This window comes from Loxodonta africana, chromosome 13 (genome assembly GCF_030014295.1).
Source record: "Loxodonta africana isolate mLoxAfr1 chromosome 13, mLoxAfr1.hap2, whole genome shotgun sequence".
Lineage (NCBI taxonomy): Eukaryota > Metazoa > Chordata > Mammalia > Proboscidea > Elephantidae > Loxodonta > Loxodonta africana.
The window spans coordinates 56,721,774-56,744,121 of record NC_087354.1 but is presented as its reverse complement, the minus strand read 5'-3'; the positions used below and the strand labels follow the sequence as shown (position 1 = coordinate 56,744,121).

The following is a 22,348-nucleotide window of genomic DNA, read 5'->3' as shown; positions in this document are numbered from 1 at the left end:
AGTAGCTTCATGAGCAACAGTAAATCATAGGTTGCTTTTAACCAGCTCTTGGTACCTTCACTTTCAACCCAAGCTAAGGGTTCTCAGCCACATCCTGTGGGCATGCTTCAGGAGCATGCTTCTATGTACTAAGACTATAGAGCCTCAAACTAATTTTATAACCATTATGACTCTGTGGTATTTTATTTTTTAAAATCTGCCCCAGACTAGCCAAGATGAGCATTATAAATTGCTCGTTCTGAACAGAATGGCATTGCTAACATTTTAATAAAAGATAAAGGGGAGAAATTAGACACGTAGGCTTGGTCCTGAAACACTTAAAATGGCAGGGCAAACACATTTGGGGGCAATTTAAATTGTTCCTGCCTTTGGGGCATGACAGTGTACTTGAGCACAGGGAAAATGTGTGAAGCCCACCTGCCCATCCACTGTCTTCTCCATACCTGCTTTCTTCCCAATCTCTGGGCTTCTTGGTTTCATTGGGTTTTATGCAGCGGATGTAGTGGGGTGTGCACTTCATCAGGGTGCTTACAAGGTCATTGGCTTGTTTCTAGAAAGGAAGAGTAATAACAGTTAGTAACAAAGAACTTCCCCCAAAGTAGACCAATGTTCAAAGAATACCTTAGTGTGAGACTTTGGTGTGGAACTATATAGATAGAAATTAATCTTCATGAAATTTGTTCTTTGAACTTAAGTAAGGTCTACTGAACTTTCTAAAAGCTTTACTGACTTTTAACACTGCTAAGGTGTTTGAAATTTGATCTTTGAAAGAAATTGGGCATCTTTGGTACAGTTAAAATAAAACAATAATAACAAAAAAAAAATCTTCTCATACAATTTTTTCCATACGGTACAAGGAAGCATGTCAGTTATAAACAAATTAAATTCATTTTATATTGATTTAGGGCCTTGGCAATTACGTTGTTCTCATTAAACTTCTCTTTGGCAAACTATTTGCAAGGATAAATCATGAAATTTCCCTGCTCTTTCTTTCCTGGCAAACCGATCAATGAAGAACCACCATATTAAAAATGATGGAAATTCACTGTCAAAGGATGCGAGATCCATAAAAACTCAGATTTTATCAATCTCTTGTACGCCATTTCATCCAACTTCTTCCTCAATATATCCTTTTACAAGCATGCAGACTTTTTGCTTGAGTACTTGCAGTCGGGTAAAAAACTTACTCCTTCTCAAAGCTAAAACATTTCATATAAAATCATCTATATCACCGCCTGTTCACTGGTTGCCCAAAGTGGAACTGGCCCCAAGCAGAAAAGGCCACACAGATAAAGTTAGAACTGCTTATTGTGTCTTTTAAATCATGAGAATCTCAAAGTTGGTCTGAAGACAGGAGCAGTGCTCACGTCAGCATGACCACCACACCACATAGCGGAGCTCCCCTGTGGGTCAAGAATGGGCACATATGCAAACTCTCCTTCCATGCAAATCAGCATAAAGGGAGAAAATTTCTAAAAGAAAAGAGTGGAAAGGGATCTCCAAAGCCAGAAAACCATTATAAAGTGAGCAGAAGGGATCTCCTTGCAGAAGACAGCCCTCTCTCAAGTAGGGCTTTTCTGTTTTCATGGGTGTGGGAAATGTGAAACCCTTGAGAAAAACTCCTGTGTACATTCAAAGCAGGATGTTCACTGGTGTTGATGCAATAATTTGGGAATGGATATGGTTAATGGTTGAACAGTAGGATGAATGTACATTAATGTCGCTGAACTGTCCGTGTGAAGAGTGTTGAAATGGCAAATGTGCTGGTACACACATGTTTACAACAGTAAACAAAGAGAACAAAGAGGTTCACTGGAGAAGTAAGCACTCTGTTTAGATGTTTGGAATACAGTGTTCTCTGGAATGCTTGAAACTGACAACAAAGCTGCAGAGGTTATATTATCAAAGCAAAGGTCTATGATGAAAAAGTAACTTGACTCCTACCTTTGCTAAGGTAGATTACTGCAGCTCAGAAGAAATCTACTTTGCGATGCATAAACTGAAGCTGGGGAGGGACCACAGATTGCTAATAACAGGGCTTTTTTTTTTTTAATTTCCAAAACAGCAAGAATAACTTTGCAGGCATTTTCAAAGAAAATAGTGAAAAAGGTACACAAACATATCTTCTTTTCACCTTAGCCTAAGAAAACATACAGAAGCAAGTGTGGCTTTAGCTTACGTGTCACTTGACACAGTTCTCTCTAGCTCAAAAGAGGTGAACAACCTTTACAGGGTACGCATCACAGGCTGGACATGTGCATTATCACCTCACAACAACTCTAAGGGGTCGCTACTATTATGATTCCTGCTTCTGAGACGAGAAAGCTGAGGCTTAAAGAATTAAAGTATTGCTCGAGGTGCCATAATTAACAATCGGCAGAACTGGGGCTTGAACCCAAGTCTGTGAGCTACCGAAGTCAGTTTCTTAACCACAATCTCGTATTGCATTCCTAACCAAGATACGAGACAGCTTAGTGTGGTATAAAAGGAACTACCTGGGTGAGCTATGATTAGACAGAAGTCTTCAGGTGGAGGGCTAATTAAATCTCAGCAAACAGGAATACATCTTAACCATCAAAATTATCCCAAATTTCCAAAGATATGAAGCAACTTCAGATTTCTGCTGAGGTGGCTGTAAAGCCCCTGATTCTGGTCAAGCTGAGTCCACGAGTCTACACAGGAAACTACAAATGGCACTAGCAAAAAGGAGCAGCGATCAAAATGCGAAGGCAGAGAGGACAGTAAGAAAAGATTTGGGGGGATAGTACCTCATTCTATCCCCAACACAGATTATTAGCAGGCCTGGATTGTGGTTTTGGCTCTGCCTGTTGTAAGCTAGGTGACAAATCACTGCATTTCTCTGGGCCTTGGTTTCCCCAACTGTAAAATAAGGGAGTTGTTCTAGGAGACCTCTCATATCTTAACTTAAAGGTTGGAATAGATGTTAAAAGTCAACCAATTAAAAAAAAAAAAAAAAAACCAAGCAGTCCAAACACCCACATCTCCTCTAGCACATCCCACCCAGTTAGAGGTCCAGAGTCACTGAGATAGCGCTGCAGTTTAGCCCATCTTGGCCGGCTCCGAGTTAGATTCTGTTTCCTTGCAGCATTGATCTTTGGCCCTAATTTCAATATTGGTTCCTTCCAGCCACAGCAATATAGAATTCAGTGAAGCCTCAAAGTCAAGTATTATTACATACAGTATACTCCCATTTATAATCAAGATAATAGGAGTTTCCAGCAACGAAATATCCCATTAATTATATTCTATAGTTTTGCTTTAAAATTTAAAAACATTATGATCTAATAAAATACACAAGCACCTGGAATACAAATTTTGCTTCCAGAGGACTCAAACTTGAAACCAAACTTGTTGCCGTCAAGTCGATTCTGACTCATAACGACCCTATAGGACAGAACAGAACTGCCCCATAGGGTTTCCAAGGAGCGGCTGGCGGATTTGAACTGCTGACCTTTTGGTTAGCAGCCGAGCTCTTAAGCACTACGCCACCAAGACTCAGGATTCTTTTAAATGCCAACACTTCAGGAATAGCATTAAGATGATCCTAATGACATTCATAAAATATTCTGGATGTGGAACGTGCAAGAGATTGGGCCATGATTCTGTATTCCCAAGAAGTGTCTCAGTGGGAACGTATAAATCCATACTATTTGCTACTTACAGGGAATTTGCCCAATTTTATTAAGAGCAAAATGCAAAATTTGCAAATCTACAACTTGCTAGACGATACAAGACGGCTGCCTTTCTGTGAATTTAGCCATAGCCCCAAAGCTGAAGCCCCGACACCCCTTGACCTGAATCTCTCCTCAGCACCCTCAGTGTCTCTATCAGCGTCCTTCAGCCCTTCAGCCTTCAAACCATGCTCCACCGCATCTGTATCCCGCAAACCAAGTGCCAGTTCCACTTTCTCACCACTCTCAGTCTACTCTTCCATCCCACTTACAATCAGACTACTGACTGGAGCTTTTATGTTTACCACTTCAGTACTTGAGCTTGTAACCACATTCTAAATTATCAAATACTTCGTCACCAGAATAAGAAACATTATGAGGAATAATTTAGGTAATTTTGGTCCCGGCCAATGTTTCTCACACGTAGCCTCCACCCGCCTGTCAGCGGAGACTTGCGTGTTGCTGTGGCGTTGAACAGGTTTCAGTGGGGCTTCCAGGCTAAGACAAACTAGGAAGAAAGCCCTGATGATCTACTTCCAAAAACCAGCCGATTAAAACCCCACGGATCGCAAATGTCCAATCCCACTGTGCATGGGGTCGACAGGAGTCAGGGGCCAATCTCATGACAGCCAACAACAACAGCTACAATAATTGTAGTGTCTAAATCTCAGCCCTATAAATGGAAGGCAAGGCAGTGCTGTGACCTTTCAGCTTGAACCTTTTTCTATTCTCATCCTGTTATCTCACCATATTGAGTCCCCTTTGATAGCAATGGCCCAAGTACTCTACCTTTTTTTGCTTTGCATTTTACTGGAACTTTTGCAGATATTCCAAAAATGAAGGATTATTCTGTATCTGAATCTCTTTTGCTACTTCCACGCTGAGCTCTCCACTCCCTCCCTCATTTCTCTACTCTCTGTTTGCATCCTTCCTCACCTTTCCCACCTCCACCTCCAACATTTGCTCTTTACCTTTGACTTCCTCTTATAACCCCATGTTCTCGCATTCATTACTAACAGCAGGCTTCTTTTGTAACATCTTCTAAAGATCATAACATTAAGTTGAACTCTAAATATTCTTGTGTTCTAGGTAGCAAGTATTGTGATTTTGAGCTTTCTAGTTTGCTAGACTCTAGGTAAACGATTGTTTTATAAAAGAGAATAAGCGGAGCCCTGGTGGTACAGAGGTTAAGAGCTATGGCTGCTAACCAAAAGGTTGGCAGTTGGAATCCACCAGTCGCTCCTTGGGATCCCTACGGGGCAGCTCTATTCTGTCCTATATGGTCGGTATGAGAAGGAATTGACTCTCTAGCAATAGGTTTGGTTTTTTTTTCTTTTTAAATAGAATAAGTATCTCTTTAGGTCTTGAGGAATAATCTGTTAAAAGGAAAAACATCATTTTAAAAGAAAGTCACAAAATTTTACATATTTGACATTCCATCTATTAATATTCCAGCAAAACACACTTGTATGTGGTCAGTTGATAACTGAAGGACCTGTCTTCAACACTGATTTAATGGCTATTTATGCCTTGCTTTCCTTTAAAGGGCATTTTTCCCTATTAATCATTGAATTAAGTTAAAAAAAATTCATTCTGGTAATTTTTGAGGTCTGAAAAGGACAAATAAGGATAAATATATTCAATGACAGACATCTCTCTCACTGAGTTAAGAAAACCCTGAAATACCTTTTGATACCTTTTAAGTAAGAAAAAACACTTAGCTATTATAATTGTGCACATTTTCTTTTTATCTCAGTAATTAGAAAAAAATTAGAAGGGGGAAAAAAATAACAACTCTTTAGCTTTCATCAATCTTATACTTTCATGAGTCTTCACTGAGAAGCCAAATACTTGCTAAACTTCTAGGGCCAGCAGGAGCCCCCTGCTAGGTTACAGAAGTATTCACAGGGGCAGAGACTGACATATGCAGCATTTAATACAATTCTTGGTGCATATTAAGACATTCAAAGAATGTTTGTTGAATGATGGATGGATGGATGGATGGATGGATGGATGGATGGATGGATGGATGGATGGATGGATGGATGCCAAAACAGAGCAAAAGTAGCCTGCCTGAAGAAGAAAACCATTTATCAACCACAGAAAACCGACATTCAAGAATTCAGACTTCTAGCCAAGCAGTGTTAGCTGCCATTGAGTGGCTGCCCCTGCTCATGGTGACCCCATGGACAACAGAACGATCCGCATGGTTGGCTGCAGTAAAATGTCCTGGAAGCAAACTGGGAAGTACAGTGACAGGCTCTTTACAAACTCTCTCCTGCTCAGAGTATTACACACAGTATCACTGCAGAGGGGAAAGGACACGACATTTTCCTCTGACATAAAATGGGCACGGCAGTGCTCCTGGCACGGTTTTGATTCTGTTCTTACTTACTGCCCCTCTCCCTGGGATTAAGAACTCCTTTCTCCACTGCTCCACCAATCATCATTCGACGAAGTCCCATACTTTGCCTGGTACATAGCAGATGCTGCCAGTGACTAAAGCTGTCCACCTTCTTAGGAGGAGAAGGGAACATCTTGAATATGTAGACAGGTCTTCAGGGTAGAGAAGGCCTCCATAGAGCCTCTCTGCTTTAAAAGTATTGTATCACGGAGAATTCCACTCCCACACAGAGGCAGAGCATCGGGTCAACTGAGGTCACGTAATCCACCAAAGACGGTACAATTGAGGGGGGCCAGGCAGAGTCCACCACCCTCCCACTCCCCCCACCCCCAGATAAGCTGGCTGACTTCAGATTGACCTCCCTCTGCAATGGGCTTGAGACTTGAAATCCTAAACATTCGGGTACAGCCCAGAAAGGTGGCAATTTGGGGCGTTCAACAAGACAAGGATATAAAGGAAAGAAAGGGATCAAGTCTCCCAAGTGGGGGAAAAATGTCCCCAGCCTCCTCTTCCCTCCTTTTTATAGGGAATAAACTTGGCTGAAAATCCAGACCACTTGAAAGTGAGTCACGGCAACCTTGATGATCTGGGCCCCTTGGATCTGAACGTGACCATCTCGTGACTGTATTTTCCAGCCCAGAGCTAATCCTTATCCAGGACGTTGAAGCGAAGGTATCAGTCAGAAACTACACACAGACTTTAACAACTGAGACTCGTGAGAATTCCATCTGCTCTCTCTCTCATTCTCTGCTCCTGTGAACCCACCTCAGTAACCAGCCCAGGGCTACTAAATCTCTCCCGCTCTTTGTACAAGAGGTTCCTGAAACCCAGAGGGCTCTACCCTCCAACTCAAACCCCAGCTTGCAACCGACTTCCTCCTCAAAAGCCAAGGCTCCTCTTGACAGGAATCTTCTCATTGCTGTGAACTTTCACTGATTGCTTCTGTGATTCCAGCCCTCAGGAAGCTTACCAAAGGCTGAGGAGGCAGGATTTCACACACAGAACACTCAGAGAGGAAAGAGTCAGGGAGCAGGACAGACAGTCACAATCACGGTGCCCATGACGCTGGGGGCTACCCAGGAGGGCACTGTAGGGGAAGATGGGAAGGATTTGCCACACAGCGTGAGGGGGAAGGGACTGTGTAGGCTGGGAGCAAAAACATGCAAATCTAATGTCCACAAAGAATGAAGCAGGGACGTACAAGGTGGCAGACAGGGAGGGGACTTGCCGGGTAAATGCCGTAGGAGCCGGCATCCACTTTGTGTATGCTAAATGCTTTCGATGGACTACTGACTTTAGTCATCACTGCATCCCCTTGATATAGGTAGAAAGACCTCCATCTTACAGATAAAGCAAGAGCCACTGAGAGGTTAGGTCCTGTGCTGGCACTCACCCAGCTAGTTAAAGCCAGTGCTGGCATCTGAAACCAGGCGAACTTGACCCGAGCCCATTACTAATAACCACTCAACCATCTCTTCGGATACAAAATTGGGGAGGTATTTAACTGGTGAGGAGCCCTGGTGGTGAAATAGTTAAGCCCTCGGCTGCTAACCAAAAGGTCATTGGTTCGAACTCACCAACTACTCTGCGGGAGAAAGATGTGGCAGTCTGCTTTTGTAAAGATAATAACTTTGGAAACCCTATGGGGCAGTTCTACTCTGCCCTATAGGGTCACTAGGAGTCAGAATCGACTCAATGGCAACATTTTGTTTTTGAACTTTTATTTAACTGGTATGATTTTTAGAAAATGGTTTAGTGACTATTTCTGCAAGCATTACATTATTAAGTGCAGTTGACGCGACCTCTCAACTAGGGGGCCTGGATTTCTCCACACAATGCCCCGGAGGACAGAGCACTGCCCACGGGGCCTCCCAAGAACCACTGAGAACCTCAACAAGCTTCTCCGCCGACTCTGAGACTCTGCGGCCAGATGCGCTGAAACGCACGGTGAGGAGGGGCCTGCGACATGCAGAGGGGTGGGATGCATAAATTTCTCCTATAAAACCCAGCTTTATGGCACGTAAAGCTCTATACCTGGCAAGTTCTCAGTCCTGGCCTGGAAAACTGTCATAAAAATTCAAAATGTGGCTCCAAATCACAAAATTGCTCTGATAGTTTACCATGAATTCTTCCAGACTCAGTTCAACGCCGTTTCCTCTTAGAAAGTAGCTGATCATAAGCTGCTGACTACTGAGCTGTGAAGGTGCTTAATATTCTCTGGGGTTTCTGTACAGCCAAGTCAAACTCAGCTCGCATCCTGTAGCCTTTTCTCAAGCAGCAATATTGTTTCTGGGCATCTCTGTGACCAACCCCTTACATCTTACTGACCTCGTCCTGGCCCAGGGATGCCGTTCCTGACTTCTACGAAAGTGTAGCTCTTACAGGGATCTATAAACTTCCCCAAATAGAACAAACCTTTATTTTGCTTCCGGCAGTAGTTGGGCGCCCTTTCTTGTCAGCTTGCAAATTTTCCGGAAATAAAGACTTTATGAAAGGTCTGGAAAAGGAGAAAGAGAATGGATTAGCAATCAGTCAATACCTGGGGGGCTGAGAGCCTGCTGCAGTAGAGAAAGGAGGGGAGAGGAGGGCCATCCAGAAGCATATAACCTTGGCTCCAGAAAGGCCATATGACTAACAGGGCAAGCCATCAAGATTTGACTCAAGGAAATGAAAAACGGACAAAAGAAACCAGGAGAAAGAACTCTAAGATACACGCATCTTGGAGTCTAAGACTGAAGAAAGAATTTTAATACTTCTTGTCTTCTGAATTTCCTCACTCACTGGAATTGAGGTACACACCTTGATGTTGGAACACAAAAAGGAAAGCCTGTAAGGGTTTGTTAAGCAAGACAGACTGGGACTCAGGGAAGTGTACGAGTTTTCTGGGTGTGATGGAGATTCTGCTTTGCCAGAGGGCAGCTTTCTCAGCCCTGACACTACTGATGTTTTGTGCTGGAGAGTTCTTTGTTGTGGGGGTCTGTCCTGCACATTGTAGGATACAGCAACATCCCAAGGTCCTATGTACAAGGTGCCAGCAGCACACTCCTTCTACCCTCCCATCCCCACACAGAAAATCTACATTAAGTGTATCCTGGAGCCTGGCATAGTCACAGACAAGCACTTTTTAAACCCAATAAATCAGAAAACCAAACCCATTGCCGTTCAGTCGATTCTGATTCATAGCAACCCTGTAGGACAGAACAGACGCCCCATAGGGTTTCCAAGACTGTAAATCTTTACGGAAGCAGGCTGCCATGTCTTTCTTCCTCGGAGCAGCCGGTGGGTTCGAACCACAGAATTTTTGTTAGCAGCCGAGTGCTTTAACCACTGCACCACCAGGGCACTTTCTTTAACCCACTGTATAAGATGTTTTGACTTGAGGAACTGTGCTTTTGAGCATGGGCAACTTCAAGCAGAGCCAGCCATAATAAATCACTAATGCTTTGTTTGCATATGTATTTTCATTAGTAGTTCTAACCAAGTTGCATTTGTCCACGTGTCTCCTCAACAGCCAGGCAGGACAGGGACAATGTCTTCATCACTTCTGTACCCCAGGTGTCTACAGCAGAGCCTGGTATACCCTAGGTGCTTCATTAATATTCAGAGACCGACTGAAGAAAGTGATCCATGTAAATTGGCAATCTGACACTCAATCTCGCCTTCTTCCTAAATGACCTTGAGGACATCTTAAGCTTTCTAGGAAGTCTCCCTGGGAATCTACTTGACCAGACACAAATATAGATTTTTGCAGTAAATATGTTTATCAACCAACAGGCTATGTGTATAACACAGGCATTTATGTGGAAGCGTTAACAGCTCTTTTTTTAACTTGCCCAGGAATTTTCATTTAAAAAAAAAAAAGAAAGGAAGAAATTCCTGGAAGCATGTGTGTACCTGGCTGTGGCTTGCCTGGCCCTTTTAGGGAAGAACAAGTAGATTTTATGTGTCTTGGACTGAAAGAAATTCAGACTCTCCAGAGTAGTGGTGTGAGTGCTGGGCAGAATGCTCGGGAGATGAGGGCAGGGCTGGGAGGGGGAAGATGGTTGAACAAAGCAAAACTTGTGACCAGGGCCCGCAATGGAAATTCCCAGTCGCTAGGCTTTTCTCATGAAATTGTCAGGCTTGCTGCCATTGCTAGAGAAGTTTGCCTTGATGGCTACGAGAGTTCAAGTAATGAAGATTGAAAGGGCAGCTCCTAGTTGGAGGCAGCTCTAAAAACTATAAATTCTATTGTCTGTGCAATACCGCACTTGCCCAGCATGCATAGGCCTGACCACGTAAATTATGTCTCCTTACCCATTTTGGCACAGTGGTTAAGACCTATGGCTGCTAACCAAAAGGTCAGCAGTTTGAATCCATCAGGCGCTCCTTGAAAACCCTGTGGGGGAGTTCTACTCTGTTCTATAGGGTTGCTATGAGTCGGAATTGACTCGACAGCAATGGGTTTTTTTGGTTTTACCCATTACCCAGGATCTTGGGGACCTTTGCAGGAAGGAGAGGAGGAAAGGAAACAGCAGTGTCAGTCCTTAAGAAATAATTTTAACTAGAAGAATGTAATCATTAGTGACAATGAATTGCACATATAGAAACTGCTGATTTGGTGTATGTTTTGCTGTGTATATTCTCAACAACAACAAAATTAAAAAATAATAATTTTAACACTTAAAAATTTTTAGCTTGAGCAGCTTGCAAGGGGGAAGGCCCCTACTGCCCCACCCTGCTGGCTTAGGCAGGGTCTCAGGAGCGAAATGGATCTTGCAGGAAAACCCCAGCCAGCTGCCTCTCTCTGAGTTTTCGAGTTATTTCCCAAGTTTTTTTTTAGAGATTCAGGTTAACTTGCTTCTTTCTATACCATTAGCCATTTTTAAAAACTGAGTGAACACAGGGCATCTTTGGGGTGATGTTCTAAAGGCAAAGTATCACAGACCCAGGCTGTCCCACTCTTGGATGGTAAGAAACGGCCACCTCCGCCCAACCCCACGATGAAGTTAGGGACCATAAAGAGCCTGCAGATGACATGTGGAGTTTGAGTACAGGGAAATGTCAGGGGCATGAGAGAGAGACTGAGATTGGAAAAAGGAAAGCACTTTTAAGAACCGATTTGTCCAACTATAATCAAGCCAAAACCACTCAAAGGAACGCAACGCTGACCACTCAAATACCACAGGTTGTTTTAATACTGAAAGTTTGATCAAACCAACATCCCACGTCGGATGAGGCTAAACACACTTACAGCTCGCTGCTCTGCATAAGCTCGATCAGATCCATAAAAAGCACGTCACGGTTCCGCTCACAAAAGCCATCCATGTCATAGGAGACCTGGCCAAGGATGGAAAGAGATCTAATTTTATCCTTAAAACATTTCACTGAACAAAAACCAGAGCTGACAAGGCTATTCTCACCCAACTGCGCCTATCTCCTGATGTAGCATTTAAGATTTCATCCTGAACTGTCACATTACGGCTGTGCCGTCTCGTTTTAACTTGTGAGCTGACGTGGCTGGGGTTGGCCTGCAGATGCTGATGAATGGCATCCGGTGGCCTAGATGACCTATGGCCAGGACTCTAGTTCTCAAGACCACATACCCCTTCTTCAGCAGATTCACCCGGGATTGCCTACGTAATAAATTTAATCCTTCTCCTAGACTTCAGTTAAGACAGAATAAGAATGAAACCCTCGTGTTCATTGGTCCATTGCAATGGGCCATGCCATCTGAGACCTTGCAATTTCTCCCAGAAGTGCTGCCAAAAAGGTTGCACAAATCCTCCACAAACTCACACTAACCCGGGACCCTGGATAACAACAGTCTGGGTGGGGTGAAAGGTGAGACTTGTGGATTTCCACAGGACCAGGAGGCCCCTAAGAACAAGACCTCAACTTACTTATCTTTGTATCACTGCTGTCCACATAGTGCCAGGCCCCCAGTAGGCAGCCAACACTCATGCCTTTGATGAGAACAAACACTGAAAGTGGGCTCATGGCCCTTATTTATTCAGGTTTGTGATTGCTGCAGAGTTTCTTAGTGGCAACGTTAAGGGCTTGGCTACTAACCAAAAGGTTGGCAGCTCAAATCCACCCAGAGTTGCCTCAAAAGAAAGGCCTGGTGATCTACTTCTGAAAAACCAGCCATGGAAAACTCTCTGGGGTACAGTCCTACGCTGACACAGGTGGGGTTGCCGTGAGTCGGGACTAAATCCATAGCAACTGGTTTGCTTGGTTTTTTTGGTTTTGTGATTGCAGCAGGAGGGGGGCCATAATGCCCCCAACTACTCTGACTTTACATTCCTCCAGCAGGTAACATACACTTAAAAAAAAAAAAAAAAAAAACGCACAGTGGTAGGTGCCGGCTTTTGTTCTGCCCCTCCCCCCCCCCAATATTTCATAGGTCCTGTTTGTTAAGTGCATACGTTACAGTGAGGAAATGAAACTACAGGGGGATTGAGATAACCTTCACCTGAGAAATCACATTACAGACCCAAAGGTTCCAAGCTGGCAGACACCGAAAAGGCCGTACCTTCCCAGCATAGTGGTGAATAATGAAGCCTTGGTTCCAGCTGTTGAAGTGCTCGTGATTCCCAATCTGCATCTGGAGCTTCTGCAGCAGCGTCTGATCTGCGCCCTCACCCACCGCGTGCATCGTGGCACACACGTCATCCAGGATGCTCATGATCCCAGGAGGGTTCTGAGGGGACCAAGAAGGCAAGGCCCCACATCACTGACATCTAAAACACACAATGCTTAGCGGGCCCTTAGTTAAACAAGGATGGAGCTCCCTAGATGAAGATACTATCTTGAAAGTCAGCCTATCCCCTTGAGCAAGAATGCAATTAACAGTCCCAAATGGGGAGTCGCCACTTAGACTTAACGAGGAAGGAAAGTCCATTTTCCAGAAGGCTGTTTAATTCCCTGCAGCTTTACCAAAGTCGTTCACTGATTACTATCTGCTCTCTATTATTTCTACTACTAAGTTGACTTAAAGTTGACTTAAAAAACCTAAAAAAAAAAAAAAATTTTCCATTTGTCGCTAGTTCATTTCTTAACAGTCTCTTTCAGCCTGTTCCCTGCACAGACATCGTTTGTACAAAAACATGTGTGTACTGTACACTTTCTATTGTGTATTACTTTCTTCACATTGCACTGTTTTATAAACATCTCTCATGGTTTGCATAGTCTTTATACTTCCTATTTTAGTGGCTACATTTGCCTCCTCTGATATACCATGGTTTATTTAATGCATTATCGAAGGATATCTTTACTGTTTCCAATTTGGGGCTGTTATAAAAAACCAGTACTGTGGAGTCTCTGTCTATGTTGCTTTGTATTTCCTTTTAAATAATTTCTTAGGGATAAAGTCTGAGAAGTTGTATGATTGTAATAGAAGGCAGGGGCAGTTTTATGGCTCCTCTTACATCTTTGTAAGTGACAGTGGTCTTCTCTTAGAATTCAGTAACAACTTCCATTTGTAAGTTGAAATTTTATTCATATCCCCAAGTTTACAATGTACCAAAATGATAAAACCTACTGTTTTATTTTCCCACTTGTGCAGAAACACACAAAATGAATGTAGTTGCTACCATTCTCTGTAAATCAGTCATCGTTTCACCTGTTCTCCAACAATGATAGAGAGCAAAAAAAGCTCGCTTCATGCAAACCCTTGAGCAGAGAAGAAACGTGTCGCAAGATACTTACGACTTTGTTCTCTATGAGGTCACACACGATTTTGTTATTGAAGTACTCAATGGGTGTCCATCTTATTCCCTCTTGAACATATTCTTCCTGAAAGACAGAAAGCAGGAATTCACATTATTCCAGATTTGACGAAGTTTTGCACAGACAGATGTCAGAGCACATAAATCACCATGGAAGAGAAAAACTGTAACGCCCTTGAACGACGAGTTGGAACTTAAATTTTGTCTTTTTCTTAAGAGGTGATAGCAAAGGAACAATTCATTGCGTGGTAATTATTACGTATAGATTGAACCATATGAAATTGCTACCACACAACAGTTTTTGACAGGTAAAAACGGCAAATTCATACAGCATATTGTACAGGTCTGTCTTGGTTATCTAGTGCTGCTATAACAGAAATGCTACAAGTGGATGGCTTTAACAAACAGAAATTTATTGTCTCACGGTTCATGAGGCTGGAAGTCGAAATTCAGGGTGCCATCTCCAGGGGAAGGTTTTCTCTCTCTGTCCGCTCTTGGGAAAGGTCCTTGTCCTGAGTCTAGGAGTTTCTCAGTGCAGGGACCCTGGGTCCAAAGGACGTGCTCTTTTCCCAGCTCTTTCTTGGTGGTAGGAGGTCCTCATCTCTCTGCTTGCTTCTCTTTCCTTTTATCTCTTGTAAGGCTGTGACCTGAGTAAGGGTGTTGCATTCCACCCTAATCCTCTTTAACATATCCTAATCTTGCCTCATTAACAACAGGCAGAGATTAGGATTTACAACATAAAGGAAAATTACATCAGATTACAAAATGGAGGACAACCACACAATACCGGGAATCATGGCCTAGCCAAGTTGACACATATTTTGAGGGTATACAATTCAATCCATGACAGTCTCCCTGAATTTAGTAAAGGACACAAGTACAGATTAGCATCTAGAGTACTTGAGGGGAAAGTCCCTCACTCAGGTCAGTTGTTCATTTAACATGATGAATACCATACTGCTTGGTTTTCCTCCTTCCTCACAGACCTTGCTTGTCAGTGTTCTTGTTGGCTCTTTCTTCATTCCAGACCTTTACACGATGGACGGTCTCAGTCTTCCCAGCCTTCTTGTTTTCTCAATCCTCATTCTCTAGGCTTTACGCAACATCAACAGGCCAATGACTCTTGAACCTATTTCTTTAGTCTAGACCTCAGCACTGAGTTCAGACTCGTATATCCAGGTGCCTAACTGGAATCTCCACTTGGACATATAATAGGTTTCTCATACTAACCATGTTCAGAGCACAGTTTTGATTTCATATCTTCCACCTTAGCCAATAGACTCTCCTTAGGCAATCTTACCCTTTAGTAAATGGTCTTACCATAGGCCCTTTTGTTCAGGCTACAAATTTAGGTATCATCCTTCATTCCTCTCTTTCCTCCTTAGCTTATTGCTAATCATTTTGAGCAAGTCCTGTTGGCTTACTCTCCAAAATGTATACTGAATCTGACTAGTTCTCACTGCAATGCCATCTCTGCCACTACCATCGTTGTCTAAGTGCCCACCAGTTCTCACACAGTCTGTTACTACCATCATTGTCTAAGTGCCCACCAGTTCTCACCCAGTCTACTGCTACCATCATTATCTAAGTGCCCACCAGTTCTCACCCAGTCTACTGCTACCATCATTGTCTAAGTGCCCACCAGTTCTCGCCCAGTCTACTGCTACCATCATTGTCTAAGTGCCCACCAGTTCTAGCCCCCTCTACTGCAGTGTCCTAACTGGTTTAAACTTCTACTTCTTTTTGCCTTCTCCCCCATCAGCCAGCTCCCTGAGTCTAGAGAACCAGTGACCTTTTCAAAAACAGAAAACACAAATCAGATCATGTTACTCCCCATCTCAAAACCCACCAATGGTTTCCATCAGAGTTACTATAAAATCCAGGCTTTTCCACACCCTACAGGATACTCTATATGATCTAGCCCCTGCCTACTTCTCCCCTTGGTTGTTCCGCTTTACTCTGAGGTGGAGGACTGGAATTCCAGAGCAGAGGTTTACGTGAAAACAATAAGGAGTCATTAATGTTTCCTAAAAAGAGACATGAACTCTCTCAAGACTGAACATCTTTGAAACGGCCTTTAATAGTGTATCTGGAGTAAGAGGGAATCTGTACCTGACTTTTAGAAGAAACTAAAAGTAAGACACTTCAAATTAGAATATTGGCTTTGTTAAAAATACACTTATTTTCAGGAAAGATTAGGAGTGGAGCAAAGTCTGAGAAAACCAATTTTTTCCTTTGGAACGCAGTGTATGCCATAGATAATTGGGGCTGGAACTAAGCTACCATTTTCCACTTGGTCAGTGAGTCAGAGTGTAGTAAAAACAGCCAGTCATACATGCAACCTGACAACATCACTTGCTTAGAGGAGAAAGAAAAAGCAGCAGATGGTATTTATATTTCGCAGACTAAAATGCCACAGTAGCATATGGTTTTTCTGCCTGAGCTTATTAGGTACATTTCATAATACAAGTCTGAAATATGAACCTATTATCAAAAGGGAGAAGCCTATATCCTTTAAAACAAAACAAATTAGAAATAGCACAAAATGAAAGAACAGGGACCACTTACCTGTTCCGTCTTTAATGTCAGTTCAATAAAGATCTGCTGTAATTTTTCATTAACAAAATTGATACAAAACTGTTCAAAGCCATTTTTCTAAAAAAAAAAAAAAATACAAAAAAAGTTACTCAGATATAAATGTTTTTGCAAAATCCTTTTGAAGTAATTTCTTGAGTGCTTTGGTGAAATGCTTCAACGTGAAAAGCCTTAATAGAAATGTTGGCTGCAGCAGTAGAAAGAAGCATAGTTCATATTTAGAGAAACTAATTCAGCAAAGGTACATGAAGAACTCTTAAAGGCAAATATGAGCCACATTTTTTGTTTTCATTGCCTAGAAATATTTCTTGCAATTCAGATGATACCACTTCCCTCCAACCGCCAATTACTCAAACTGGTCTTACTTGGAATATTTCAAAGCCATAGATGTCCAGGACACCAATGTTGTATTCTTGATGGTCTTTCTCCATTGCCTTATTGATGGACTAGGAGAAAGGAAACAACATGGTAATGAACTGGTTTTCATTCATATATAAATGTGGGCTTGCATGGCAGAAAGCGAAGCAAGACTGCCCATGGCAGATACTTCTATCCGCTAGAAACAGATGATGATGAAGACAAGTGAAGTGCAGCTCAAGAAAGGTCTCTCAGTGCCAAGTCAAGTACTCTGGAAAATCACAGGATCCAAGAAACTACTATGGTAGGAAAAAAATGTTTAATGATGAAATCTGCTAACTGCTGGCTCTTAGTTCTTCTTAGGAAGTCCTGAGAATTAGGAGAAAATGTCCTCTTGGATGATTTTAGTATAAACCTATTTCATATGACGAACCAATATTACCAGACCTATAAATATCACAACCAGAGCCACCCATTTGACAGTCATCTAATGATCACCTAGCACAATGTGCCGTGGGAAAGATAGTCCCTGTTCTCTGGGGCTTATAGAAAGGGCAGGCAGACTACGGATAATAACAACAGCAATTATTAAGTGATAACAATAAAAACAACTTACACACACTTAACACTTACCTTTGCAAAGTGCTTTTCATGTGCTGTTTCAATTAATTTTCACAACGGTTATCATGACAGTGATACCACCATTATGCCCATTTTTTGGGTTTAGGCACTGAGGCTTGACTGAAGTCACAACTGAGCAAGAGGCAGGGCCTGGGACTAAATTTAGGCGGTGTGATGCCTAAGATTGTTTTTCATCATTATGAGGAGAAATCATTGCAATTCAATAGCATAATGATGAAAAGGTGGGTAAAAGGTGGTGGGTGTTGGTGAAGGCAGCTGGGGATGGGGCTGCACGAGGGAGAAATACAGGACTGGACGCAGTCACTGCCCTTAAACATCAGCTCCAATTAGTATCACTTACATGGGGCATCCTTTTCCTTCTACCACAAAAAATTGAAGACTAACAGAACAGAAAATAGGTGCATAGTTGAGCCCTGGAATGTACCCTGAACAGAGACAAGAGATGTGGGTTCTAGTCTCAGCTCAGGCCGCTCTCTTGCTGAGTGGCCTTGGGCAAATCTACCAATGCTCTGGCCTGAGATTCCTTTTTCAGTAAAATGAAGGGTCTGAGCAATCTAAAAACCTAAGAAATGTTTAGTAAGTCCATGGGTAGCACACCACTAGCAGAAAGGTTGGTGGTTCAAACCCACCTAGAGGCGCCTCAGAAGACAGGCCTGGCGATCTGCTTCTGAAAGGTCACACAGCCTTGAAAACCCTATGGAGATGGAGCAGTTCAACTCTGCACGTGAGCCAGAATCAACTCAACAGTAACTAACAACGCTTAGCATGATTCTGATATTTCCAAGCACTCGTATGTGACCCTTAAAATAGCCACAAAAGTAGACAAAATAATTAACCTAACCTTCTCTATCCTAACCACACCTGACCATACTTTAAGCCTTACAGATGTTGATACCTGGATTCAAACACAGACCTTTTGGTTCTAGTGACCGTGGTGTTGCCCCTAGGCTAGGGACCCACTAAGTTTATTCTAGTTTGAATATATAAGAGGCAGCAGAGCCGAATGGCTAAGACAACTGGCAAATCATGCAGGTTCAGTTCCTAGATCTATCACTCAGTAGCAGTGTGACCTTGGGTAAGTTCCTTAACCTCTCTGTGCATCAGTTAATTTATCTGTAAAACAGAGATAATAATACCTAAGTCACACAGTTGTTGTAAAAATTAAGTATTTATTTTTTATATTATTAGTATTACTTCAGTAATATTAATATATTATTCCAAAATACTTGAAACAGTACCTGGCACAAAGTAAGTCCTATATAAATGTTTTCCATTGTTATTCTAACATTTAAAGACTACAGTGATTAACACAGACTGTCACCGGCAGCTCTATAATGCAGAAAGAAAAATTTAACTTTAGGATATAAATGTGATATACGTGTATGTACACAAATGCATATGTAAGTATACACATGATTATGCCATAATCAAAATCATCTGTGGCAGTTTTAAAACATACCCAAAAAGTCTTTGACACTTCTCTGTTCAAAAAGCGAAGGCTAATTCCTCTCTCCTCACTCATGAGCTGTGCTAGTGACTTGCTTCTAATAAATATATTGTGGCAGAAGTGATAACGTCTGACATAAAAAGCAGTGTGACTTCTTCCTTCTTCTATCTCCCAGAAAACTCACAATGAGGGAAGACAAGTGCTGTGTTTTGAGGAGATTCACGCAGACTTATGGAGAGGCCCACACAGGAAGGAACTGAGGCCTCCTGCCAACAGCTGTATGAGTACGCCATCTTACAAGTAGATCTTCCAGCCCCAGTCAGGCCTTGAGATAACTGCAGCCCCAACCGACTACAACCTTGTGAGAGACTGTGAGTCAGAACCACCCAGTTAAGCCGCTCCCAAATACCTGACCCACAGAAATTATGAGAGAATAAATACTTATATTTTTAAGTCACTAGGTTTTGGGGGTAATTTGTAATACAGCAATAGATAACAAATACGATATTCCTAACACTTTAGGCTTAATACTCAAGAGGTCTCCTCTTTTTTAGGGTCTCTAGTCCTGGCTTTATTAAATGTTTTGTCCACCAGAAGCTGTTACCACATTTGTTTCAGCTAACACGACCAATAAACAATATCATGATAAACGGAGAAAATACTGAAGTTGTCAAGGATTTCATTTTCTTGGATCCACAACTAACATCCATGGAAAAAGTAGTCAAGAAATCAAATGATGTATTGCTTTGGGCAAATCTGCTGAAAAAAGACCTCTTTAAAGTGTTAAAAAGCAAAGGTATCACTTTGAGGACTAAGGTGCACTTGACCCAAGCCATGGTATTTTCAACTACCTCACATGCATGCAAAAGCTGGACAGTGAATGAGGAGGACTAAAGAAGAACTGATGCCTTTGAATTATAGTGTTGGCAAAGAATATTGAACATACCATGGACTGCGAGAAGAGCAAATAAATCTGTTCTGAAGGAAGTGTAGCCAGAATGCTCCTTAGAAGCAAGGATGGAGAGGCTTTATCTCATGTACTTTGGATATATTATCAGGAGGGACCAGTCCCTGGGGAAGGACATCATGCTTGGTAAAGTAGAGGGTGAGTTAGAAAGAGGAAGACCCTCAATGAGACGGATTGACAGTGGCTGCAATAATGGGCTCAAACATAGCAATGACAGTGTTTCATTCTGTTGTACATATGGTCGCTGTGAGTTGGAACTGACTCGATGGCATCTAATGACAACAACAACAACATGTCTTTGGGAACAATTTTAAAAGCAACAGAGGTTTCAGTAATCCTAGGGAGAGAGGAGTAATAAAGTAATTGGTTAAAAGGAATGAGCCAAAACATGAAAACAAACCCTGAGTAGTTGTACTCTTTATAGCTACAATACGAAGCATTACCAAAGTCTACTGTGTTTACTTACATCTACCAAGAAATCAAAGACCCGGGCATGCAGGGCCTTGGCGAGCGCATCTCTGGTGTAACAGGCCTGCTCCACGTTGAGGGTCACGTGGATGGACTCGGACTTGCCTCCCCACTTACTATCCATCTGGCGGCTTGTGAGCTTTTCTTTTAACCGGTCCTGGTTTATTCCCAGCAGGTATGCAGGAAAAGCCAAAACTATAGAAAACAAAACAAAGTATGATTACCTTTCAGAACTTTAATGCTCCCTTTCACAAATGTGAAGGTATTTGTGTGTCCACATGTGTGAGTGTATATGTGTGTGCACAGATGTGAGTGTGAGTGTAAACACCCAAGAATCTACAACCTAGTGAAGGTTGCTTATCCACAATTCCACACACACCCATCCACTTTGTTTATTCTAATTGTCTTATTACATGAGTCAATCCCTATGACGATCGAGACTCCCAATAATACAAATCGGTGACTCAGAAGGTCAGCAAACCAATCCCCCTACTGAGATCAGAGCTACACGCCTAAAATGGATGTCTCTAAGCTTGTAGCAAGACGACCAGGAAGGAACTACCTCAAGAAACATTTCTTTGGCTCCAAATATTGTTTTCTTCCCTTTTCAGTACAGTGTTTTCATAGCATCATTGCCAAAGAGCTTCGAGCACCTGATATCACCACAACTAATTACATATTTATTGAGTGTTTACCATGTATAGGGTTACTAAAGAGAAAGAACAAGGTACAAAATATTTAAGGAATCTTGAAGACAATTACCAAATAAAGAATCCTACTAGAAGCTGCATATGTGGCCTAGAAGAGACAATAAAATCCTATAGGAATTTAGAAGGGGAAGAGGAACCACTTGCTGGGGTGGTCAAGAAGATGTGGGATTTTGGCAGGACTTAAAAGGATACATAGGATTTGCATAGATGCAGAGGAGGAAGGGGAGAAGGGAGGAGATTAGAATGTGCAAGGGTGAGGAGGCAGGAAAGCACGAGATGTGCATGCAGTACAGTGAGTACCCCTTTGGCTACAGCTGGAAGTTTGTAGAAGAATAAGGACAGGTTGGATTCCAGTGGGGATCCTTGAACGGTACAATAAGCTATTTGGGCTGGACCTTAAAGAGGGCCATGGATCATTTCTAGAAGGGTGTTACAATAAGTTTTCACTAGGGGTGGCATACGGGGTAAAACGGGGAACTGTTGTTTCATAGCCCACCCACCCCATCCCAAGGACACATGGTAAGGTAGTTTATTGTCTTCAGTTAGAAAAACTGGGACTCCCATGGCTCAGTGACTTGTTTTAGGTAATAAGAGTCGTTAAGAGGAAGGTTAGTGACATACATGGAATTTTCTTGAATGTCTGGTCAAATTAATTTAGTATTTAAATCTTGGGCACCGAAAAAAAGCTCAAATTTCTTCAATATGAATGAAAGATATTTATGGACTCAAATGAAATTTCTGAACTTGGATGAGTCTTCAAATGCATACAGCTTTAACAAAATTCAGAAATAATAATTTTGTTAAAGACTTTACGAGAATGCTCAAAATGCCAGAGCCTCCCAATAAAGGATAATCTCCATTTCACAGTTGCTATTAGAATGTAACAGGCTGACATTGCTCGGTATTTACCTCCCAATAAGATTAAGCCAGTGCACACATGCTGAGAAAGCATAATGCCTGGATAAGGTATATGAGTATTCCACAAAACTGCTTTGACTAGTGGCAGCACCTCCTTTCACAAAGAACATGTGAACCAAACCATACTCGCTAACTTGCCAATGGCCATTTCCTCTAGGCTAGTCTTAATGTTGAACGTGTATGTGTAGGGATTTGGCTGTTTTTCCCCTCATCTATCTGTGCCCAGGGCAAAGACAGCTGATGTGCATAAATCAGACTGGACACACTCAGGATAGTTGTGAGAATTAAGAGAAAATATATGTAAAGCATTTACCAAGGTAGCTGACAGATCAGAGGCTTTCTCTAAGGGGAAGCTATAATGTTGATTATTATCCTCATGACCAGGTAGATAATCAGGTGCAGGCAGACCTCACCTGATGCTGTGTATATATACATCATC

General features: G+C 42.2%; 1 protein-coding gene across 2 annotated transcripts in view; it reads right to left on the bottom strand.

Moving 5' to 3' along the window:
• MYO1E (myosin IE) overlaps positions 1–22,348 on the bottom strand; it is a 211,818-nt gene that overhangs the window by 59,733 nt on the left and 129,737 nt on the right. For both annotated transcript variants that reach the window (XR_010317438.1, XM_023558297.2), the window contains exons 10-17: positions 20,280–20,476; positions 16,766–16,846; positions 16,374–16,460; positions 13,786–13,872; positions 12,611–12,778; positions 11,330–11,415; positions 8,512–8,593; positions 444–550 (exon numbers count right to left, since the gene is read on the bottom strand). Coding sequence is in view for 1 of the 2 variants with exons in the window: in XM_023558297.2 (XP_023414065.1) it covers positions 444–550; positions 8,512–8,593; positions 11,330–11,415; positions 12,611–12,778; positions 13,786–13,872; positions 16,374–16,460; positions 16,766–16,846; positions 20,280–20,476 (895 nt within the window). In the remaining variant the exon portion in view is untranslated. The remainder of the gene's footprint in view (positions 1–443; positions 551–8,511; positions 8,594–11,329; positions 11,416–12,610; positions 12,779–13,785; positions 13,873–16,373; positions 16,461–16,765; positions 16,847–20,279; positions 20,477–22,348) is intronic.